The sequence below is a fragment of the Narcine bancroftii genome, chromosome 7 (genome assembly GCF_036971445.1).
Source record: "Narcine bancroftii isolate sNarBan1 chromosome 7, sNarBan1.hap1, whole genome shotgun sequence".
Taxonomy (NCBI): Eukaryota; Metazoa; Chordata; class Chondrichthyes; order Torpediniformes; family Narcinidae; genus Narcine; species Narcine bancroftii.
In genome coordinates this window covers 169,817,806-169,837,752 of record NC_091475.1, presented here as the reverse complement: position 1 = coordinate 169,837,752, position 19,947 = coordinate 169,817,806, and the positions used below count along the sequence as shown (strand labels likewise).

The following is a 19,947-nucleotide window of genomic DNA, read 5'->3' as shown; positions in this document are numbered from 1 at the left end:
TATATATAGTACAATGTACATATGTACTAAAATTCTTACTCTTGTTGAAAAAAAAACAAGGAATAGCTAAAATAGTAAAACTTACTAATACAAAAGAGACTTCTGCAATAGTGTGGACAATAATACTGTAGCATCGGAGCAGACTCTGATTAGTGTGGCAAATGGAGGTTCAAGAGCCTGTTAGCAATTGGAACAAAACTGATCTTCAAATGTAGGTGACCCAACAGAAGCCTAACAACCTGAATACACCTTAGATTGTCTGATCTCGGAAGCTAAACAAGCTCAGCCTGGTCAGTACTTGGGGGGGAGACCGCCTAGGAACACCAGTTGCTGTAGGTTTTTGTGAGGGGTGCTGGACAAAGTGGTGATTCTCTGTACAGTAGACAAAAATTAAAGAATTTCATATTATGTTACAACATTAATGTAGTATTATGTAACAATAATGGAACCTTTACCTTTATATTCTTGGAGTGAGGATTTTGCATTTTTAGAAAATATATAATTTGTGCATGCATCAAGAAATGTGAGTCAAAAAACAAATAAATTTTGTATTTATTTATTTATGATGAGACATTGGTGTTTCGTTAGCTAATTTCATATGAGTTATAAATGGGGAAATTAACCTGATTTTCAGAGCAAATTCAGTTTGCAGTAATTCCTGAGATTGAAAAATTTTACATGTTGGAAATGTGAAATAAAACAGAAATTACTGGTATGCTCAGTAGGTTATGCAGCATCCATGAAAAGAAAAACAGAGTTAATATTTTAGCTCTAGGTCACTATGCATTGATGCACAATACTTTATACATTGATTTTGAATGAAACAAGATCATTTGATATGTACCTGTGCTCATCGATCCCAGAAGCAGAGTATTCTGTCAACGCTCATCTGCAGCACTTTGAAGCATATGCTTACAAATAATGAGGCAAATGCACTGTTTTGTCCAGTTGTATATGTATAGCCTCATGATATTGAACTTAACTTAATAAAGAAAGATCAGAAGATAAATAGCACCTGTGTAAAAACAAATAGACATGATTTAGATTTTCTTATTGGTTTTACTTTAATGTAACTAATAATGGAATAGTGGAAAATCTAAATTGAATACTTGTGTGGAATAGTGAAAGATAGAAGGTTGATGTAAATACATTGATCAAGACATGTTCGAAAAAGCTGCAGTAATCTTTTCGAAAATGTGCACTATGGAATTGAGTTAGAACAGTGGTTCTCAACCTTTTTATTTTCACTCACATACCATTTTAAGTATTCCCTATACCATAGGTACTCTGTGATTAGTAAGGGATAACTTAAAGTGGTATGTGGGTGGAAAGAAAATGTTTGAAAAACACTGTTTTAATCGTACCTAATTGACTCGTTATGTGCACTGTTTCATAGCTCCAAAGGAAATGGGTCAATGACAAATGTTCTCAAGCAAAATATTTCAGTAAAAATTGGGTCTAGAGCAGTGATTCTCAACCTTCCCTTCCCACTCACATACCACCTTAAGCAATCCCTTACTAATCACAGAGCACCGACGCCATTGGGATTATTTAAGTGGTATGTGAGTGGAAAGAAAAAGGGTGAGAACCACTACATTAAAATGTTTGTGAAGACAGTACCCTGCCAACTCACACTGGGCCTGTAAAAGGAGTATGGTAATAAGGAGAGTTTGTGTTTAGACTGGTAGACTAGATGTTTAGATCGATGAGCACAGGTCAAGTGAAGTGAATAAACTAGTAGAAAATTAACAGGAGAACATAAACCTATTTGGATTTTTCTATGGCCCATTTGGTTCAATTATGCCTATTTTGAATGGTCTATGCTTAACTGTGAATTCTCAGCAATGGTCCTACAATTCACTCAGATCAAGGAGCAATTGGAAGTGAACAATAAATGCTAAGTTTCTTCTAATGACCAGGTCCTGTGAATTTTTTTTAAAGCAGATTTGTTTCAAACAGGTTATGACTGAAATATATTAATTGGAACCCTCACACAAATGTAAGGAAACCTAATATTTACCGTATTAAAAGAATTACTATAAACCACCATTCAGTAGATTAAATGATGGTTAATTACCAGATATATAATGGTACATTATACCGCAGACCACAGAGCCCACCTTGCTGACAAAAGACAAAGGAGGAAAAACCCAACACCCAACCCAAACCAACCAATTTTCCCTTGCAACCGCTGCAACCGTGTCTGCCTGTCCTGCATCGGACTTGTCAGCCACAAACGAGCCTGCAGCTGACGTGGACATTACCCCTCCATAAATCTTCGTCCGCGAAGCCAAGCCAAAGAAAGAGAGTGGTACATCTGATAACTGTGGGAATTTTTTCCATGTCTGATTTTTTTTGAATGTCAGAGCAGACTTGATTTTTGTGGTCTAACCCTGCTTTTGTTTCAATGCCTTTACCAAAAGGGAAGTCTAAATTGATTTTCCAGTAGTGTAGACCAGACTTGAGGCATTTAATTTTGTTGTTAGATGATATAAAGTTTTGTAAACCTTTGTTTATCTGGAATTTATGAAACATGAATTCTCGTTCAATGGGCAAAAATCTCTTAAGAGTATTATTACGGGTTATATTATTTATTGGCTCTGAATGGGCATTCAGAGCCAGCTCTTCAGTGCTTGGCGTCCTGTTTTGCGGAAACTGCCAAAATGTTTGGCCTGGAAGTCAGCCTGAAGAAGACTGAGGTCCTCCATCAGCCAGCTCCCCACCATGACATATCCATCAGGCACACAAAACTCAAAACGGTCAACCAGTTTACCTATCTCGGCTGCACCATTTCATCAGATGCAAGGATCGACAACAAGATAGACAACAGACTCGCCAAGGCAAATAGCGCCTTTGGAAGACTACACAAAAGAGTCTGGAAAAACAACCAACTGAAAAACCTCACAAAGATAAGCGTATACAGAGCCGTTGTCATACCCACACTCCTGTTCGGCTCCAAATCATGGGTCCTCTACCGGCATCACCTACGGCTCCTAGAACGCTTCCACCAGCGTTGTCTCCGCTCCATCCTCAACATTCATTGGAGCGACTTCATCCCCTAACATCGAAGTACTCGAGATGGCAGAGGCCGACAGCATCGAATCCACGCTGTTGAAGATCCAACTGCGCTGGGTAGGTCACGTCTCCAGAATGAAGGACCATTGCCTTCCCAAGATCGTGTTATATGGCGAACTCTCCACTGGCCATCGTGTCAGAGGTGCACCAAAGAGGTACAAGGACTGCCTAAAGAAATCTCTTGGTGCCTGCCACATTAACCACCGCCAGTGGGCTGATATCGCCTCAAACCGTGCATCTTGACGCCTTTGAAGAAGACTGCAGAGCCCACCTCACTGACAAAAGACAAAGGAAGAAAAACCCAACACCCAACCCCAACCAACAAATTTTCCCCTGCAACCGTGTCTGCCTGTCCCGCATCGGACTTGTCAGCCACAAACCAGCCTGCAGCATGACGTGGATGTTTACCCCTCCATAAATCTTCGTCCGCGAAGCAAAGCCAAAGAAAGAAGATTATTTATTATATATAAATATGTTTTTAAAAGAGATTGTGGGGGATATAGTGTTGGTCACTTCACAAACAGATACTTATACTTCACATCTCATTTAAAATGCAAGAGCTTTGCTAGAAGCCAGACATTCAGGCACCAGTGATTTTACAACGACAATCGAACTGCTTTGGGAAAGAATTTCAAAAGCAAGTGCAAATGGAGAAGTCTGGACTCAAGTGCTGATTAAGATCTTTCAAGGATTTGGAGTCTTGGGAGAAGTTGGTTTTTGCAAGCAGAGAGAGAGGAAAGAACAAACAGGATTTCTCTTAGAGGGAGAGAGAAAACAGTTTTGCAATAGCTTTTGAGGCGGCAATTGCAAGCTGGCAGGCTTGTTGAAACCCCATTTTGAAGACGGGTTGTGAGTTCTGAGTTCAGCCTGTTCAAAACCTTTGTAGTCCTTATGTTATAAGAGGAAATGGCTGGCTCGATTGTTTCTTCTGAAATAAAGGAAACAAAAGGAACTCTCTGGTGACCTGGAAGAAGAGGTTATAATTTGGAAAACCCACAATGGGGCAAGTTTCTTCAGCAAGACACTGATGTGGCTGATCGGAGGAAATCAGTCTGTGTGAGTCCAACGAGCAACACATCTCTCTTTGAAACCAACAAGAACCTTCCTGACCGATAACAATTTACCTTTAAGCACCAGAGCTTGATGAAAGTTAACAAATGTTAAATTCTGTGCAGAGTATAAGAATTGCCTGATACAGTGAACTTGGAGAAGTGAGAAGTGAGATTGGACTGTGATTCAAAGAACTTTCCAGAACATAAACACATTACATACACATGCGCTTAGAATTAGAAGGGAGTTAAGTTAATAGTAATAAGTTAAAGTTTGATCCTGTTATTATGTTTTAAGAAAATTAAAAGCAACTTTTGTTTAAGTAACCATTTGACGGTGAATTTCTATTGCTGCTGCATTTTGGGGTCCTCTGGGCTTGTAACAGTATTAAACAATTACATAAGATATTTTCAAAAACAAAGGCGAATTTGGTGTGCCAAGTTTGGGAGTGGCTTTTCATTATGTTCTATCTTTGATTAACCTGCAACACAGCACTCCACCCTCAGTCCCTTGCGTATATTTTCCATGTGGCAGTGGATCCAATTGGTATTTAATTAATTAATTATTCCATTTCAGATTTTCAGTTTTCAGATTTATTGTCAGAGTACTTACATGACATCACATACAGCCCGGAAATTCCTTTTTCCTGCAGACACGGCAGAATTACCACTAATTGGTAGTGTAAAAAAAAACCTCTCGCTTCTATACACTATGTTGGATAAAAAAAACCCTGTCAAAGGTATGAAGCAGAAACCGGTTCAAACATTGAAAGAAAAAATGGAAATATTCAAGGAACAAGAGAAAGATAAAATAGTAATGTCCTTAGGAAAGAATTCAACATTGTTTCCCCGATGATTTATGGCATTAAATCACAAAGTGCAAGGCTTAAAGAATTCTCCCTGAACTCAGAGAGTAGTAAAATTAATGAAAAGTACCACACAATTCACATGTGACATATAGTTTGTTAATTTATTTAAAGATTTATGCATAGAATACAATGCATATGAAGTACAATAATTTATTATACTTTTGCATATTCAAGTAACTGCAATCCCTCTTCCCATTGATGTCAGAAACCTGACATATTGTACTGAGTTTCATTCTCAGGCATGGGATTAATTTTATCTTTTTCACAGCTCTTCCGAAAAACCTTGGTGAAAATGTTAGAAGACAAAGGTCTCGATTGTGTCTTTTTTGAAACAAGTATGCGTTTGAAGAAACGGCTTCATATGGTGTATGAATGTATTCCATTGCCTCAAGATCTTGGAGATGTGGCTCCTATATACTTTAAGGTAAGTTCTGAATCCAGTCAGAAATGATGGAATTATTTTTTTTAAGGGTCTAAGGGTGGATGTCTCCCAGAACAGGTGGATTGCACAATTGTGCCCCAAAAGAAATAGCATTAGATATTGTGGAGGCATTGATAATAATTTTTCAGGAATGAAGAGATTCCGGCTTGGTCCTGGAGGACTGTAAAATTGTCACCTCACTCATTTAAGAACTGGGGTGGGAGGGGCAGCAGAAAAGAAATTATAAACTGGTTAGCCTGCCATCAGTGGTAAAAGATGAGACACATGACAGGACGGGCCAAAGCCAGCATGGGACAATCTTGCCTGATAAACCTATTGGAATTCTTTGGTGGAATTATTAATGCTTAAAAAGCCTTACCTTGTTGTTTAAATACTGTTACAAGTGATTTGCTGTTGCCACTGGGATGTTTTTTAAAAAATGACCAGTTTTCCAAAAAAAATGTTTATCCAAAATGAGCCCAATCTCGACCATTTTGAATAATCGGAGTTGTACTGTAATTTGAAAAAAAAATCAGTATTGTAGTCCTTAATTATATAAATGTAATTTTAATTCAAACCTTGGTTACTGGTGCTGGAACAACGTTGCACTAACCACTAGATTAACCGAGCTGCCATCATAATTAACCCCTAAGTTTTACTTAGTCTTACTTAAATAAAATACTAATAAAAAAATACTCTAACAAGGCAGAGATAGGTAGACACTTTGGGAGAGTCGCCTAAGCGGTGAGTGGCATCCTGGGTGGGGCCATTTTATTCAAACAGCTGCTGTGGGAGGAACACAACCAGGGCACTCCACTGGCTGAATGTTTGCTCCCATCTTCACCAAGGGTTTGTTTTGTTTAGGAGAACATTTACTTTTACAATTGTAAAAATTTTATTTCAATTTTTATTTATTCTTATTTATTTTAATGTAATTAATTAATTTATTTCCTCAGGATTTTTTTGCTGTTTGCTTGAATTCTGGATACCGAAGATTTTACTGTATTTATATATGTATACTCAAGTGTGACTCTCGGCTACAAATTGAACATTTCCTTCTTTCTTAGCATTTGCTTTAGCTAAAATCAAATGCAAAAAACACTGAAGATTGATGAGTTTCAAAAAAGGGAAAATATTTCTTGAAATTTACATTGGGATATGTAAGAGGTCATGTTTGCAAAGCACTTTAAAGTTACAAATTAAACTATCAAAACTGAAAAGTAGTTAAAAAATACATGCCAGATTTTATGGAGAAAATGTACTGAGTAGCATGGTAGATTTGAAGAACGTTGCCTTCAGTTTTGTTTTGTCTGAAATAGTGATGTCCTTAAATACTTCTAAATGATGGGCGGTAGAGCTGGTGGTGCTGAGGACAAAGAAAGGCTGCAGAGAGACTTGGATAGATTAGGAGAATGGGCAAAGAGATGACAGATGAAGTACAATATTGGGAAGTGGACGGTCATGCACTTTGCTACAAGAAATAGGCAGAATATTATTGGGGATAAAATTCAAAATTCGGTGATGCAAAGAGACTTGGGAGTCCTCATGCAGGATACCCTAAGGTTAACCTCCAGTTTGAGTCAGCAGAGAGGAAAGCAAATGCAATGTTGGCATCCGTTTCTAGAGGATTAGAGTACAACGAGCAGGGTTATAATGTTGAGATTCTCTACGGCACTGGTGAGACCTCACTTGGAGTACTGTGTACAGTTTTGGGCCCCTTATTTGAGAATTATTAGAATGATAACAGAAATGAAAGGGTTAACATATGAGAAAAGTTTTTTTGTTCTTTTGGGCTGTACACCTTGGAGTACAGAAGGATGAGAGGGATCCTCATAAAGACATTTCAAATGCTGAAAGGCCTGGACAGAGTAGATGTGACAAAGTTGTTTCCCATTGTAGGGGACTCGGACAAGGGGCCTCAATTTCAGGATCAAATGTCATCAATTTCTCCAAAATGTGGAGAAATTTTTTTAGCCAGAGGGTCGTGAATCTGTGGAACGTTCCCAAAGGCAACAATGTAAGCGAGGTTGTTGGGTGTATTTCAGACAAAAATTGACAAGTATTTGATTAGTCAGGGCATCAAGGATTTTGGGGAGTAGGGCAGGGAGGTGAGGCTGAGTAATAAGGATCAGCTCAATATTAAATGGCAGAACAGATTGGCCTACTTCTGCTTTTGTGATCAACACTTTTAGCTTCTCATGATGTGGCAATGATGGTTGTCTTTCTTGTAAATAGAGCTGACAATGGGAAAATGATGCATTGTTTTAAACTTCTTTAATTTAAAAAAATATAGTTCAGAGATCCAACATGGTAACAATCCCTACCAGCTCACAAGCCGGCGCCACCCTAACGAACCCATTAACCAACAAATCCTGTTGGAAGGTCGGAGGAAGCCCGTGTGGTCACAAAGAGAATGTACAAAGTTCTTACAAACACTGCCAAATTCGAACCCATGTTGCTGAACCTGCAAGAGCATTGCACTAACTGCTACACTAACCATGCCACATTTGATTGAAAGTTTATTACGCTTGATGTAATGTCTTTCCTAAATGTAGTAATTTTACTTTATTATATAATTTATGAAAGAAAGCTATAATGGAGGCTGATGAAGAATGGGCCATGAACAAGAAGCTAGTTGACCTTTCAACAAGGGATATCCGCAGAGCAGTAAGTAATTAGTACTGTTACCTAAAAATTCTGCACATGAATTAAATAATTGTACGAAGTTCATTTTTATCCAGGGAAACAGGCCCTTTGGCTCACCAAGTTTCCCAGTTGAACTCATCCCATTTGCCTGCTTTTGATGCACATATCTTTCCTGTTTATTTACCTGTCCAGATATCTTTAAATATTGTAATATTATACAGCATCCACTGACAGCTCACTGCATATACGTATCACCCTCTCTGTAAAAACGTTGCCCCTAGGGGCTCCATTAAATCTTTTATCCTATCACCATAAACCTATGTTCTCTAACTTTAGACTCCCCCTAACTGGAAAAAGATTGTAACCATCAACTTATTCAAATTTTAATGACCTCTATTATTCACTCCTCATATTCTGCAGGGAAAACAGCCCTAACCTATCCTTTATGGTTTTTAGTCTGCAGGCATGTAACGGCACAATTAAGGACTTTTGTTGCTACATGCTTGGGAGTCTAAAAAGCAACATGCAGGAATTTTGAGTCAATTCCTGCACCACGATTTATCCTGCAGGACCCCTACAATTTTTTTGGAGGAAGCCTGCGGTATAAATCATACCAGAAAAATTTGTTGATGGTCATCCACTCTTCTGCATGTCCAACCACTGGGTCTGTTACACTCAGGCACTTGCAGTCTTGAAAGGCACCCAGTGTGAACAACCACACGGGCAGTAATTATATTAATTTTGTCCACTATTTTCCCGACATTGCAGTTTAAGAAATATGCTTGACTCAAACCATCCTTGTGAATCTTTTCTGCACATTTTCCGGCTTAATTACATTATTTCTATATAGTAGGTAACAAAAACTGTACACAATACTATAAGTGTGGTCACACCAAAGTCTGGTACCATTGTAACATGACAGCGCAACTCTTGTTCTCAGTATATTGATCAATAAGGCCAAACATGTCAAATGCTTCCTTCTCCATTCTATCTACCCTCGTTGCCGCTTTCAGGGAAATATGTGCTTTTACACCAGAGGGGAAACGTCTTCCTGTTGTGTTCTACAATATCTTAAGAAATTAAACTTCATAAGTAGCTTAAATTTAAAAATACAAACAGCCCAAATAACTCTTTTTGCATTGACATACAGGGCTCTCCATAATGTTTGGGACAAAGACAATTTTTTTCCTTTATTTGCCCCTGTGCTCCACAGTTTTAAATTTGTAATCAAACATTCACATGTAATTAAAGTATACATTCCAGATTTTATTCAAGGATATTTGTATACATTTTGGTTTGGCCATGTATAAATTACAGTACCTCATTTAATGAAGAGAAATACAGGTTACCCTACAAGATGCAAACCATTAGTTAGCCACAGAAACAGGATGGTCAGATTACAGTTTTCCAAGAAGTATTTAAAAGAGCCTGCAGAATTCTGGAAAAAAGTCTAGTGGACAGGTGAGACCAAGATAAACCTGTATCAGAGTGATGGCAAAGGCAAAGTGTGGAGGAGTAAAGGATCTGCCCAAGATCCAAAGCATACCACCTTTGCTATGTTTGCATCTTGCGGGGTAACTTTTATATTTCTGTTCATGAAGTCTTCTGTGGACAGTAGTCATTGACATATCCACACCTGTCTCCTGAAGAGTGTTTCTGATCTGTCGGACATGCATTTGAGGATTTCTCTTTATGATGAGAATTCTTCTGTCATCAGTAGTGGAGGTCTTCCTAGTCCCTTTGCAATTATTGAGCTCACCAGTACGCTCTTAATTCTTAATGATGTTTCACACTATTGATTTTGGTAATCCTAAGGTTTGGGTGATATCTCTTTCGTTGTATTCTTGTTTTGAGCCTCATAATTACTTTTTTGACTTTTGTGGCAATTAATTAAAGGTGATTAAAAACTTAGAAGCACACCTAGCTCTCTTATACCTGCACTAATGAGGCAATTAAACATAACTGAGTACTCACAAACTCCTGAGAAGCCAAATGTCCCAAACATTTGGTGCCCTGAAATGAGGGGACTATATATAAAAAGTGCTGTTATTTCTACATAGTCAAACCAAAATGTACCGTATATGCCATCATATAGGATGACTGTTTAGGACGAACCTTAGAATTTCCACCTAAAATGTTGGTTTTGAGCAATAACCTTTGTTTAAGATGGCCTCCAAATCTGGCACTTATCACTGACTAGTGAATGCTGTTAAAAACAAATTACAATATTTTAATAACAAATTACCCTGTAAAGGTTTGAATTTTATTTGGATATTTTAATATAAACCACTGTCAGCTCCTGTAACAGGCCATTGAAAGCCTGTACAACGACATTTGGACTGGGCAGATGTACCCCGTGGACGAGTGTTGAGTCTTTGCAAATAGGGCATGCACGAGATTACTCTTTTAACCCTTGAAGAAGGGTTTAGACGTGAACTGTCAGCAATAGATCTTTGTCTCCTGTAGATTCTGAATAGAGCGACTGAGTTCTTCCAGCATTTCAGTGTGTTTTTACTACAATCATAGCATCTGCAGACTTTAGTGTTTCGGTCATGCATGAGATTGCGTTGGTGCTGGTGGGAAGATGGCAACAATGTTGGGACTTTGCCGTCGTGGTACGGATTTTAGACCCAGCGTATAATACTACCCGATTTTAAGGTGACATTTTTAAGATTTGGATCATGCCATATGACAGATATATGATATACAAATAACCTTGAATGAAATTTGGAATATGTCCTTTAGTTTCATGCAAATTTAAAACTGTGGAGCCCAGAGACAAATAAAGGAAATGAATGCATTTGTCCTAAATATTATGGGGCACTGATTTCCATTGAAAATCAAGAGTGCGATGGTGAGTGTTTATCAAAGCCCTTCAAAGAAGTAAAATCATAGGAAGGCAAAACACACAACTAAGTCTCAACAAAGTTTCTTCTTTGATTGGTTTAAACTGGTAGTGGACAAACACAGTCTTTGATTCCTTATGTTGTTTCTTTTCATTTAGATGCAAGTAGATGCACATTGCAGAATCAACAGCACCCAACAATTCACAGTAATTGTTTTTTCAGGTTCCTAAAGGTCTTCCTTATTTTTCTGTGGACTTTGGTCTTCAAGGTGGATTTGCTCATATCATTGAAAATGAAGACAAGTTTCCTTTTTACTTTGGAAAGGTAAACTAATTGACTGGTATTATTTGGGTTTATGCAAGCAGTGAAATTGATTCTCAGCAAAAACTCAAACAGTAAATTATAATATATATATATATATATATATATATAGATATATATATATATATATAGATATATATATGGTATATACCAATACATATATATATATATATATAGATATATATATATATATATATATATATATTGGTATATACCAATATATATCAGGATATTGGTATATCCTGAGGTGATATACCAATAATTGTATCTGAATGCCCTGCAAGGTCTGATTATTTAATTATAAGGTATTTTCCAGGAGTCCATCACAGACACATTTTGTTTCTAGGTCTGTTTTTTGCTTTTAGCTATTTTTTTCTCTTGGTCAGATACAATGTGGAACTGATCACGTGTGCTGGTGTTTTATCTAGTGCGAGCAAAAATAAATCCCATGACCTCAATCTTTTCCTTTCATTCTGTACTGTCTACTTTAAATAATTATTTAACTTTCCTTAATTCACTGAACTAATTTCTTCTATCCTCTTCAATCTCTTGGTATTCATTTTGGAGTAAATGCCTCTTGTCATTGATGTCTCAAGGAAATGTTATTACTCTATTTTATATCTTTCCAATACATTTGTTTCATTCTTTATTTTGTTTGCTCCCAAAATCCATACTTCACACATATATTCAAGTCAATTGTTCCTGTGCAAGCAGGAGGGATTAATAAAAGCTGCTTTGCAATAAAAGTAGATTGTTTACAAAATTAGTAATGGTTTGCTAGAGAGTCGACCAGTTTACTTTACAAACGCACTGAACCCGAGTATAAAACTATAATTTAGGATTGCAGTTCATTAAATTAACAAAGCAGGCAATGCAACTAAAGAATAGTCTTCATAACACTGTAATGGGGAGGGTGTTTAGTTTGTAAAATCTCAGAATCATTAAAAAATGGAACAATGTTTCTTTCAATATTAAGGAGTCAGAAGTCCAGCAGAGAGAGGACAATGATTTTGTCCTGTATGTGGGTGAATTAGAAATAACAAGGGGAGAACTTGGGTTGCCCAGAAATCTTTGACATGCTGATTTTTGCCCTCTTTTAAAGGAAATTATCGGTGGCATGTTAGACCTAGAGCCAAGACGATGGCGAAAGCCGCACAGAGAAAATTTTGATGATCAAAGGAAGAAAGTGTTGCAGTTTTCACAGTGGTGGAAATCATACGACTGCACCAGAAGTAAAACTAAGGAATAGTATTGTTCTCTACAAGAGTTGAATATTCCTTTACATTTGTTCAACACAGCTATAACCGCTGAGAAAAACTGAAAACAATTCAAGATTTCATCATGAAATATTCAGTTGGAAGTTCAAAGATGTAAAATATAAAGTGTACCATACTGAAAATATTTAACTTGATGTTTTGCATTGTATGTAGAAAGAAATAAAGGCTTAATCTATTTTTAATTTTCCCTCAGCTATGAGGTGCAAGTTTCATTGTGTTTATAGTATATGAAAGCAAATTAAAATCTGATGCTCTAAACCAGTGGTATTCAAACTTTTTCTTTCCATTCACATACCACTTTAAGCAATCCCTATGTTAGAGATGTTCTGTGATTATTAAGGGATTACTTAAAGTGGTATGTGAGTTGAATGAAAACTTTAAAAAGAGTAATAAATTTCTGTCATATCACTACCATTCTTTAAACCAATGGTTCTCAACCTTTTTCTTTCCACTCACATGCCACTTTAAATAATCTCTATGCCATCGGTGCTCTCTGATTAGAGTGGGATTGCTTAAGGTGGGATGTGAGTGGGAAGGGAAAGGTTGAGATCACTGCTCTAGACCCAATTATTACTGAAATATTTTGGTTGAGAAAAATTGTCATTGGCCCATTTCCTTTGGAGTTATGAAACTGTGCACATAACGAGTCAATTAGGTATGATTAAAACTGTTTTCCAAACTTTTTCTTTCCACTTACATACCACCTTAAGCAATCCTTTACCAATCACAGAGCATTTAAGGCTCATGGTGGAGGGAATAAGCCCCTTTGGGGAGATGAAGGATAGAAAGTGGTGATATTAATTGGAGCTGTCAGAAATTTCAGAGAATAAACCATGGAATTTGGGTCTCAAGGTAAAAATAAGGAGAATATCTGGATGAGAGCAAAAATGCAGGAAATAGAAATAATGCAGTTGAGCATCTCTGATGATGGGGAAAACATGGATGAGGATGAAGGAAATGCTGGTGTGAAAGGTAATATTAGAAAAGATTCCTTTTTTTCTTTGGAAAAGTAAACTAATTGACTGATATTGTTTGGGTTTGTGCAGGCAGTGAAATTGATTTTTCTTTAAATCATCTCAGTAAAAACTCAAACAGTAAATGTATTAAACTAACATCCTGAGGTGATATACCAATAATTGAATGTGAATGCCCTGCAAGGTCCCAGGCTGTGTTCATGGTCTAGACTGTTTTTTTAATATCCAAAAACTTTTAAATCTTGAGTCACGACATAACCAGAGAAGTTACGATTTTTTTCTTGGGTCTCATTTTATTGAATGCTTTATGCAAACTGCATGTTTTATATTGTTTATTGCACTTTGCAATAAACGTTAGAAATCACAATATTGTAAATGGAAATCCGAAACAAAAATCGGAAATGCTGGAAACACCCAGGTCCACACCTGTGGAAAGAGAATTGGTTAACATGTCAGTTCACATAACTTTCAATAGAATAGTTAGTAAACATCTTTTTTCTTTTGAGTTTTTTTGTTGTCATGCTTTATTTTATTCTTAAGAATGTGCTCTGGATTTCTTATTTATGATCATATTTGTAATCTCTTTTCTAATTTTGTTGCACATTGTACAATTGTACCATTCAATCGTTTATACTTTAAATATCAATAAAAATGTTATTTAAAAAAAAAAACAAGTTTTAACTTGCTGAGAAGGATGGATAAGACCAGAAGAATATCCTTGATAGGTGAGGCCAGGTTAGCCCAGGTGATTCTGATGTCTATAAAATTGATGATCAAGGTAGAAAAAAAATGTATGTGCATAAACTATGGGATGCAAATCAAAGGGGAAAACTGAAAATACCTAGCAGATGAAGCAGTCTCTGCAGAGAATGAGAAACAGAGGAAGATGGTTGAAAGGATGTTCAGTACAGTCAAGATAATTAAGAGTCTGTGGGCTGTAAAGGATATTTGTTTCTATCCTAATCCTTGAAATAGAGACAGGGAAATCCAGAAAGGGAAGGAAAGTGAGCTTGGTCAAGAGAAATTAGGAACAGGGTGGAGATTGCAAGCAAGAGTAATGAAATGAGTGCGGAGACCAGGACCAGTTCAATACCAGGAAGAGTTGTTGGGGTAAATAAAGTGTTGGAAAGTACAGTTTGGTAGAAGAACTAAACTTACAGACTATTTTCTTTCTTTTCTTTTTCAATCTTTTTATTATTATAATTTATAAACACATACAGTTCAAAGAGATATAAAAAATACATAGTAAGTAATGAATTAATACAGAGATATTAAACAATAATATTCTTCTTTGGCTTGGCTTCGCGGACGAAGATTTATGGAGGGGGTAAAAAGTCCACGTCAGCTGCAGGCTCGTTTGTGGCTGACAAGTCCGATGCGGGACAGGCAGACACGATTGCAGCGGTTGCAAGGGAAAATTGGTTGGTTGGGGTTGGGTGTTGGGTTTTTCCTCCTTTGCCTTTTGTCAGTGAGGTGGGCTCTGCGGTCTTCTTCAAAGGAGGTTGCTGCCCGCCAAACTGTGAGGCGCCAAGATGCACGGTTTGAGGCGTTATCAGCCCACTGGCGGTGGTCAATGTGGCAGGCACCAAGAGATTTCTTTAGGCAGTCCTTGTACCTTTTCTTTGGTGCATCTCTGTCACGGTGGCCAGTGGAGAGCTCGCCATATAACACGATCTTGGGAAGGCGATGGTCCTCCATTCTGGAGACATGACCCATCAAGCGCAGCTGGATCTTCAGCAGCGTGGACTCGATGCTGTCGACCTCTGCCATCTCGAGTACCTCGACGTTAGGGGTGTGAGCGCTCCAATGGATGTTGAGGATGGAGCGGAGACAACGCTGGTGGAAGCGTTCTAGGAGCCGTAGGTGGTGCCGGTAGAGGACCCATGATTCGGAGCCGAACAGGAGTGTGGGTATGACAACGGCTCTGTATACGCTTATCTTTGTGAGGTTTTTCAGTTGGTTGTTTTTCCAGACTCTTTTGTGTAGTCTTCCAAAGGCGCTATTTGCCTTGGCGAGTCTGTTGTCTATCTCATTGTCGATCCTTGCATCTGATGAAATGGTGCAGCCGAGATAGGTAAACTGGTTGACCGTTTTGAGTTTTGTGTGCCCGATGGAGATGTGGGGGGGCTGGTAGTCATGGTGGGGAGCTGGCTGATGGAGGACCTCAGTTTTCTTCAGGCTGACTTCCAGGCCAAACATTTTGGCAGTTTCCGCAAAGCAGGACGTCAAGCGCTGAAGAGCTGGCTCTGAATGGGCAACTAAAGCGGCATCGTCTGCAAAGAGTAGTTCACGGACAAGTTTCTCTTGTGTCTTGGTGTGAGCTTGCAGGCGCCTCAGATTGAAGAGACTGCCATCCGTGCGGTACCGGATGTAAACAGTGTCTTCATTGTTGGGGTCTTTCATGGCTTGGTTCAGCATCATGCTGAAGAAGATTGAAAAGAGGGTTGGTGCGAGAACACAGCCTTGCTTCACGCCATTGTTAATGGAGAAGGGTTCAGAGAGCTCATTGCTGTATCTGACCCGACCTTGTTGGTTTTCGTGCAGTTGGATAATCATGTTGAGGAACTTTGGGGGACATCCGATGCGCTCTAGTATTTGCCAAAGCCCTTTCCTGCTCACGGTGTCGAAGGCTTTGGTGAGGTCAACAATAATATTACAGAATAAAAATATATCATAAAAAAAAAATTTTGATCAGTTTAGGGTGTGAACTATCTCTAAAAAAAAAAGATATAATTAATAACAATATATGAAAAAAGAGAAAAAAAAAACCCCAAAAAAGAAGAAAAAACAAATCTGAATTTAAAAAAACTTTAAAAAAAACAAAAAAAACCTACAGATATAGCTAAACCACGCCGATCACTCCGATCTCATCTTACAGCCCAATTATCATACATAATCATAGAAAGAAAACAGAGCCAGATCAACTCACCACAAATGAAAATATTGAATAAATGGTCGCCAGGTTAACTCAAACTTAGAAGGGGATTCATAGACAGAGTTTCTAATTTTCTCTAAATTTAAACATAGTATGGTTTGGGTAAACCATTGGAAAACAGTGGGAGGATTTACCTCTTTCCAATTTAATAGTATAGATCTTCTAGCCATTAGTGTAAGAAAAGCAATCATACGATCCGCAGGAAGAGATAAATAAGTCAAATCTATCATAGGTAATCCAAAAATTGCAGTAATGGGATGTGGTTGTAAATCAATATTCAAAACAGTAGATATAATGGAAAAAATTTCCTTCCAATAATTCTATTAATATTCTGCGACTGGTAAACTCTTCTTCTCTATGTGCAAAACATTCACTAATACAGTTTAAAGTTGTTCATAGAGCTCATATGTCTAAAGATAAACTCCATCGCTTTTATTCTCATATCGATCCTATATGTGATTAATGTCAATTGGAAATAGCTTCCCTTACACATATGTTTTGGTCCTGTCCCTCTTTACAGACTATTTTCTAAATGGGGAGAAAATTGATAATTCCCAGATGCAAAAGGACTTGGAAGGCCTTGTGCAGGATACGCTGAAAGTAAATGCAGGTTGAATGGGAGGTGAAGAAGGCCTTTATTTCAAGAGGAATAGAACATAAGAGCAGGGATGTGATGTTGAGGCTTTATTAGGAACTAGTGAGACCTTGCTTAGTATTGTGAGTTTTGGGTTCCTCATTTAAGAAAGAATGTGCTGACATTAGAGAGGGTTCAGAGGAGGTCACAAGGATGATTCTGGAATAAGTGTTATGAGGAATGTTTGTCAGCTCTCAGTGTGTATTTGTTGGAATTGAGGAGAATGAGGGGGGTTCTCTGAAACATTTCAATGTTGAAAGACATGGACCGAATAGATGTAGAAAGGTGGTTTCCCATGGTGGGAGAATCTAGGACAGTGGTTTTCAAACTATTTTTTCCACTCACCTTTAAGTATTCCCTATGCCATAGGTGCTCTTTGATTAGTAAGGGGTTACTTAAAGTTGTATTTGAGTGGAAAGAAAAAGTTTGAAAACCACTGTTTTAATCGTACCTAATTGACTTGTTATGTTCATAACTCCAAAGGAAATGGGCCAATGACAATTTTTCTCAAGCAAAATATTTCAGTAACAATTGGGTCTAGAGTAGTGGTTCTCAACCTTCCCACCTACCTTAAGCAATCCCTTTCCAATCACAGAGAACTTATGGCATAGGGATTACTTAAGGTGGTATGTGAGTTGAAAGAAAAAGTTTGAAAACCCCTGGTTTTGGACATGAGGTCACAATTTCAGGATTGAAGGGTGACCACTTAGAACAGAAATGAGAGAGTGGCGAATCTGTGGAATTTTTTTGCCACAGGCAAAGCATGGAGGCCAAGGCATTGGGTGGATTTAAGGCAGAGATTAAACAAGAAAGTCTGCAGTTGGGATTGTAATTTACAAAAATACTGGAGAAAGTAAGAAAGTCTTTATGTAGTGTAATGGAATAAGTTAATATATGTTTAAAAAGGGGGAATAAGTAAGTAATTTAGGTCACATTTAAAAAACAGACTGGAATTGAAACTGAAACAAAAAGGAGAGAGGGAGGGGAGATGGCTGCTGCAGTCAGTGAAAGGCTGAAAAGTAAAAAGCCTTCTAAAGACCCCATTTCAAGACAGATTTTGAGTTCTGAGTTCAGCCGATTGGGGTCTATAGTGGCTGGTTGTTGTATTTCTCCTGAACTAGGGGAAAGAACTTTTTGCAATGACCTGGAGTCTGTAGTGGCTGGTTGTTGTATTTCTCCTGAACTAGGGGAAAGACCTTTTTGCAATGACCTGGAAGAAAGCACATTTCTTCGGAAAGACACCGGAGGAAATCAGTTTGCATGTCCAACGAACAAAGAACATCTCTGCACCCACCAAAGACTTTCTTGACTCGTAACAACTTAAGGCACCAGAGCCTATTGAATGTAATGACTGTTTAATTTTGTGCACAGTACTGAAAACTGCCTAATACCAGTGAACTTAGAGAAGTGAACAGTAAATGAATGAATAGTGAAAAAAGAACCATCTTGAACACACACACACTTAGAATTAGATGGGGGGGGGTTAAGTAAAATGTGATAAGTTAAATATTGATCGTATTCTGTGTTAAGAAAATAAAACCAATTTTGTTTAAGTTGCCATTGTTTTGATGAATTTCTGTTGATTTTTGAGTCCTTGGGGCTCGTCCATTATGATTTAAAATATTTGGAGTTGGGGAACTAAAAGATTTGGAGTTTTTGTGATGTATTAGTAATTGTTTTTCCAAGCTAATTTAAAGCTTGTGTGGGGTGGGGGGGGGGGGGGGGTGGGGGTGGTTGGGGAATAAAGCAGCAGCAATGGATATTAGTGAATTTTTGGAACAACCATCACTTGCAGAGCTGCAGAGAAAAGCAAACAGGAACTGATGGTCATTGCTTGAGAATTAAAGCTGGCTGAAGTCCAGTGTTTTATGAGGAAAACAGAAATACAGAGAATTATAGTGAAATATTATATAAGTGAGGGAAAATTTGAAGAGGAAGACTTAGAAATTTTCCCGGGGATAAATCTGTTGAATCACAATTGAAAAAATTGGAGCTGGATGAAGAGAGAGAAAAGTAAATATGAGGCAGAAGAAGCTGAAAGAAATAGGCTTTTTGAATTTGAAAAATTAAGACGAGATAGAGAGAGGTAAGAGAACTGAAGCTCAAACTCCTGCAGGGAAGTTTATGGCTAGTAGAGAGGTTAATGTATTCCTCCTTTTGGTGAGAGGGATATTGATACATATTTTTAGATTTTTGAAAAGGTTGCTTAGAGCTCAAACTGGCAAAAAGAAGTGTCCGCTTATGCTCCAAAGTGTAATAAAGGGAAAAGCACAACTGGCATATTCTAGTTTGATGGCAGAGCATGCTGCAAATTATCAGACTGTTAAACAAGCAGTATTAAAAGCTTATGAGTTGGTTCCAGAAGTATATAGACAAAAAAAAAACCAAAGATATATAACCAACGTTTCAAACCTGAGCCCTTCATCTAGGTATGAGCAAAAAACAGGTAGGCATCTGTCCTGCCCCTCCACCATCATTTTATTCAAAGAGCACAGGCAAGGTTCCTCAACTCTTCCTCTGCTACATTGACGACTACATTGGTGCTGCTTTATCCACTTTGTTGATAACTAACCCCCGACCACAAATTGATTTGCTCCATCTCTGACAAACTTCACCCCTTTCTTGATCCGTCTCCATCTTGGAGACAAACTTTCTACATCTTATACAAATCCACTAACTCCCACAATTACATCAGCTACACCTCTTCACACCATGTCCCCGTAAGGATTCTATTTTGTTCTCTCAATTCCCTAGTCTCTGTCACATCTGCTCCCATGATAACATCTTCCATTCCAGATCATCCGAGATGTCTTCCTTCAAAAGCAGTGGCTTCCCCTCTACCAACATCAATTCAGCCCTTACCCATAATTCTGCCATTTCCCGCACATCTGTCCTGGTCC

General features: G+C 37.9%; 1 protein-coding gene across 2 annotated transcripts in view; it reads left to right on the top strand.

Annotated features, from left to right (window-relative positions):
• The window catches only part of cwf19l2 (CWF19 like cell cycle control factor 2), a 119,329-nt gene extending 105,193 nt beyond the window's left edge, over nt 1-14,136 (top strand). Inside the window, exons 16-19 of one of the 2 annotated variants that reach the window (XM_069891247.1) lie at nt 5,262-5,417; nt 8,001-8,081; nt 11,129-11,230; nt 12,330-14,136. In XM_069891247.1, coding sequence (XP_069747348.1) covers nt 5,262-5,417; nt 8,001-8,081; nt 11,129-11,230; nt 12,330-12,476 — 486 coding nt within the window. In that variant the 3' untranslated portion in view covers nt 12,477-14,136. The remainder of the gene's footprint in view (nt 1-5,261; nt 5,418-8,000; nt 8,082-11,128; nt 11,231-12,329) is intronic. The other variant, XM_069891248.1, reaches the window with a different exon arrangement.
• The last annotated feature ends 5,811 nt before the right edge of the window (nt 14,137-19,947 follow it).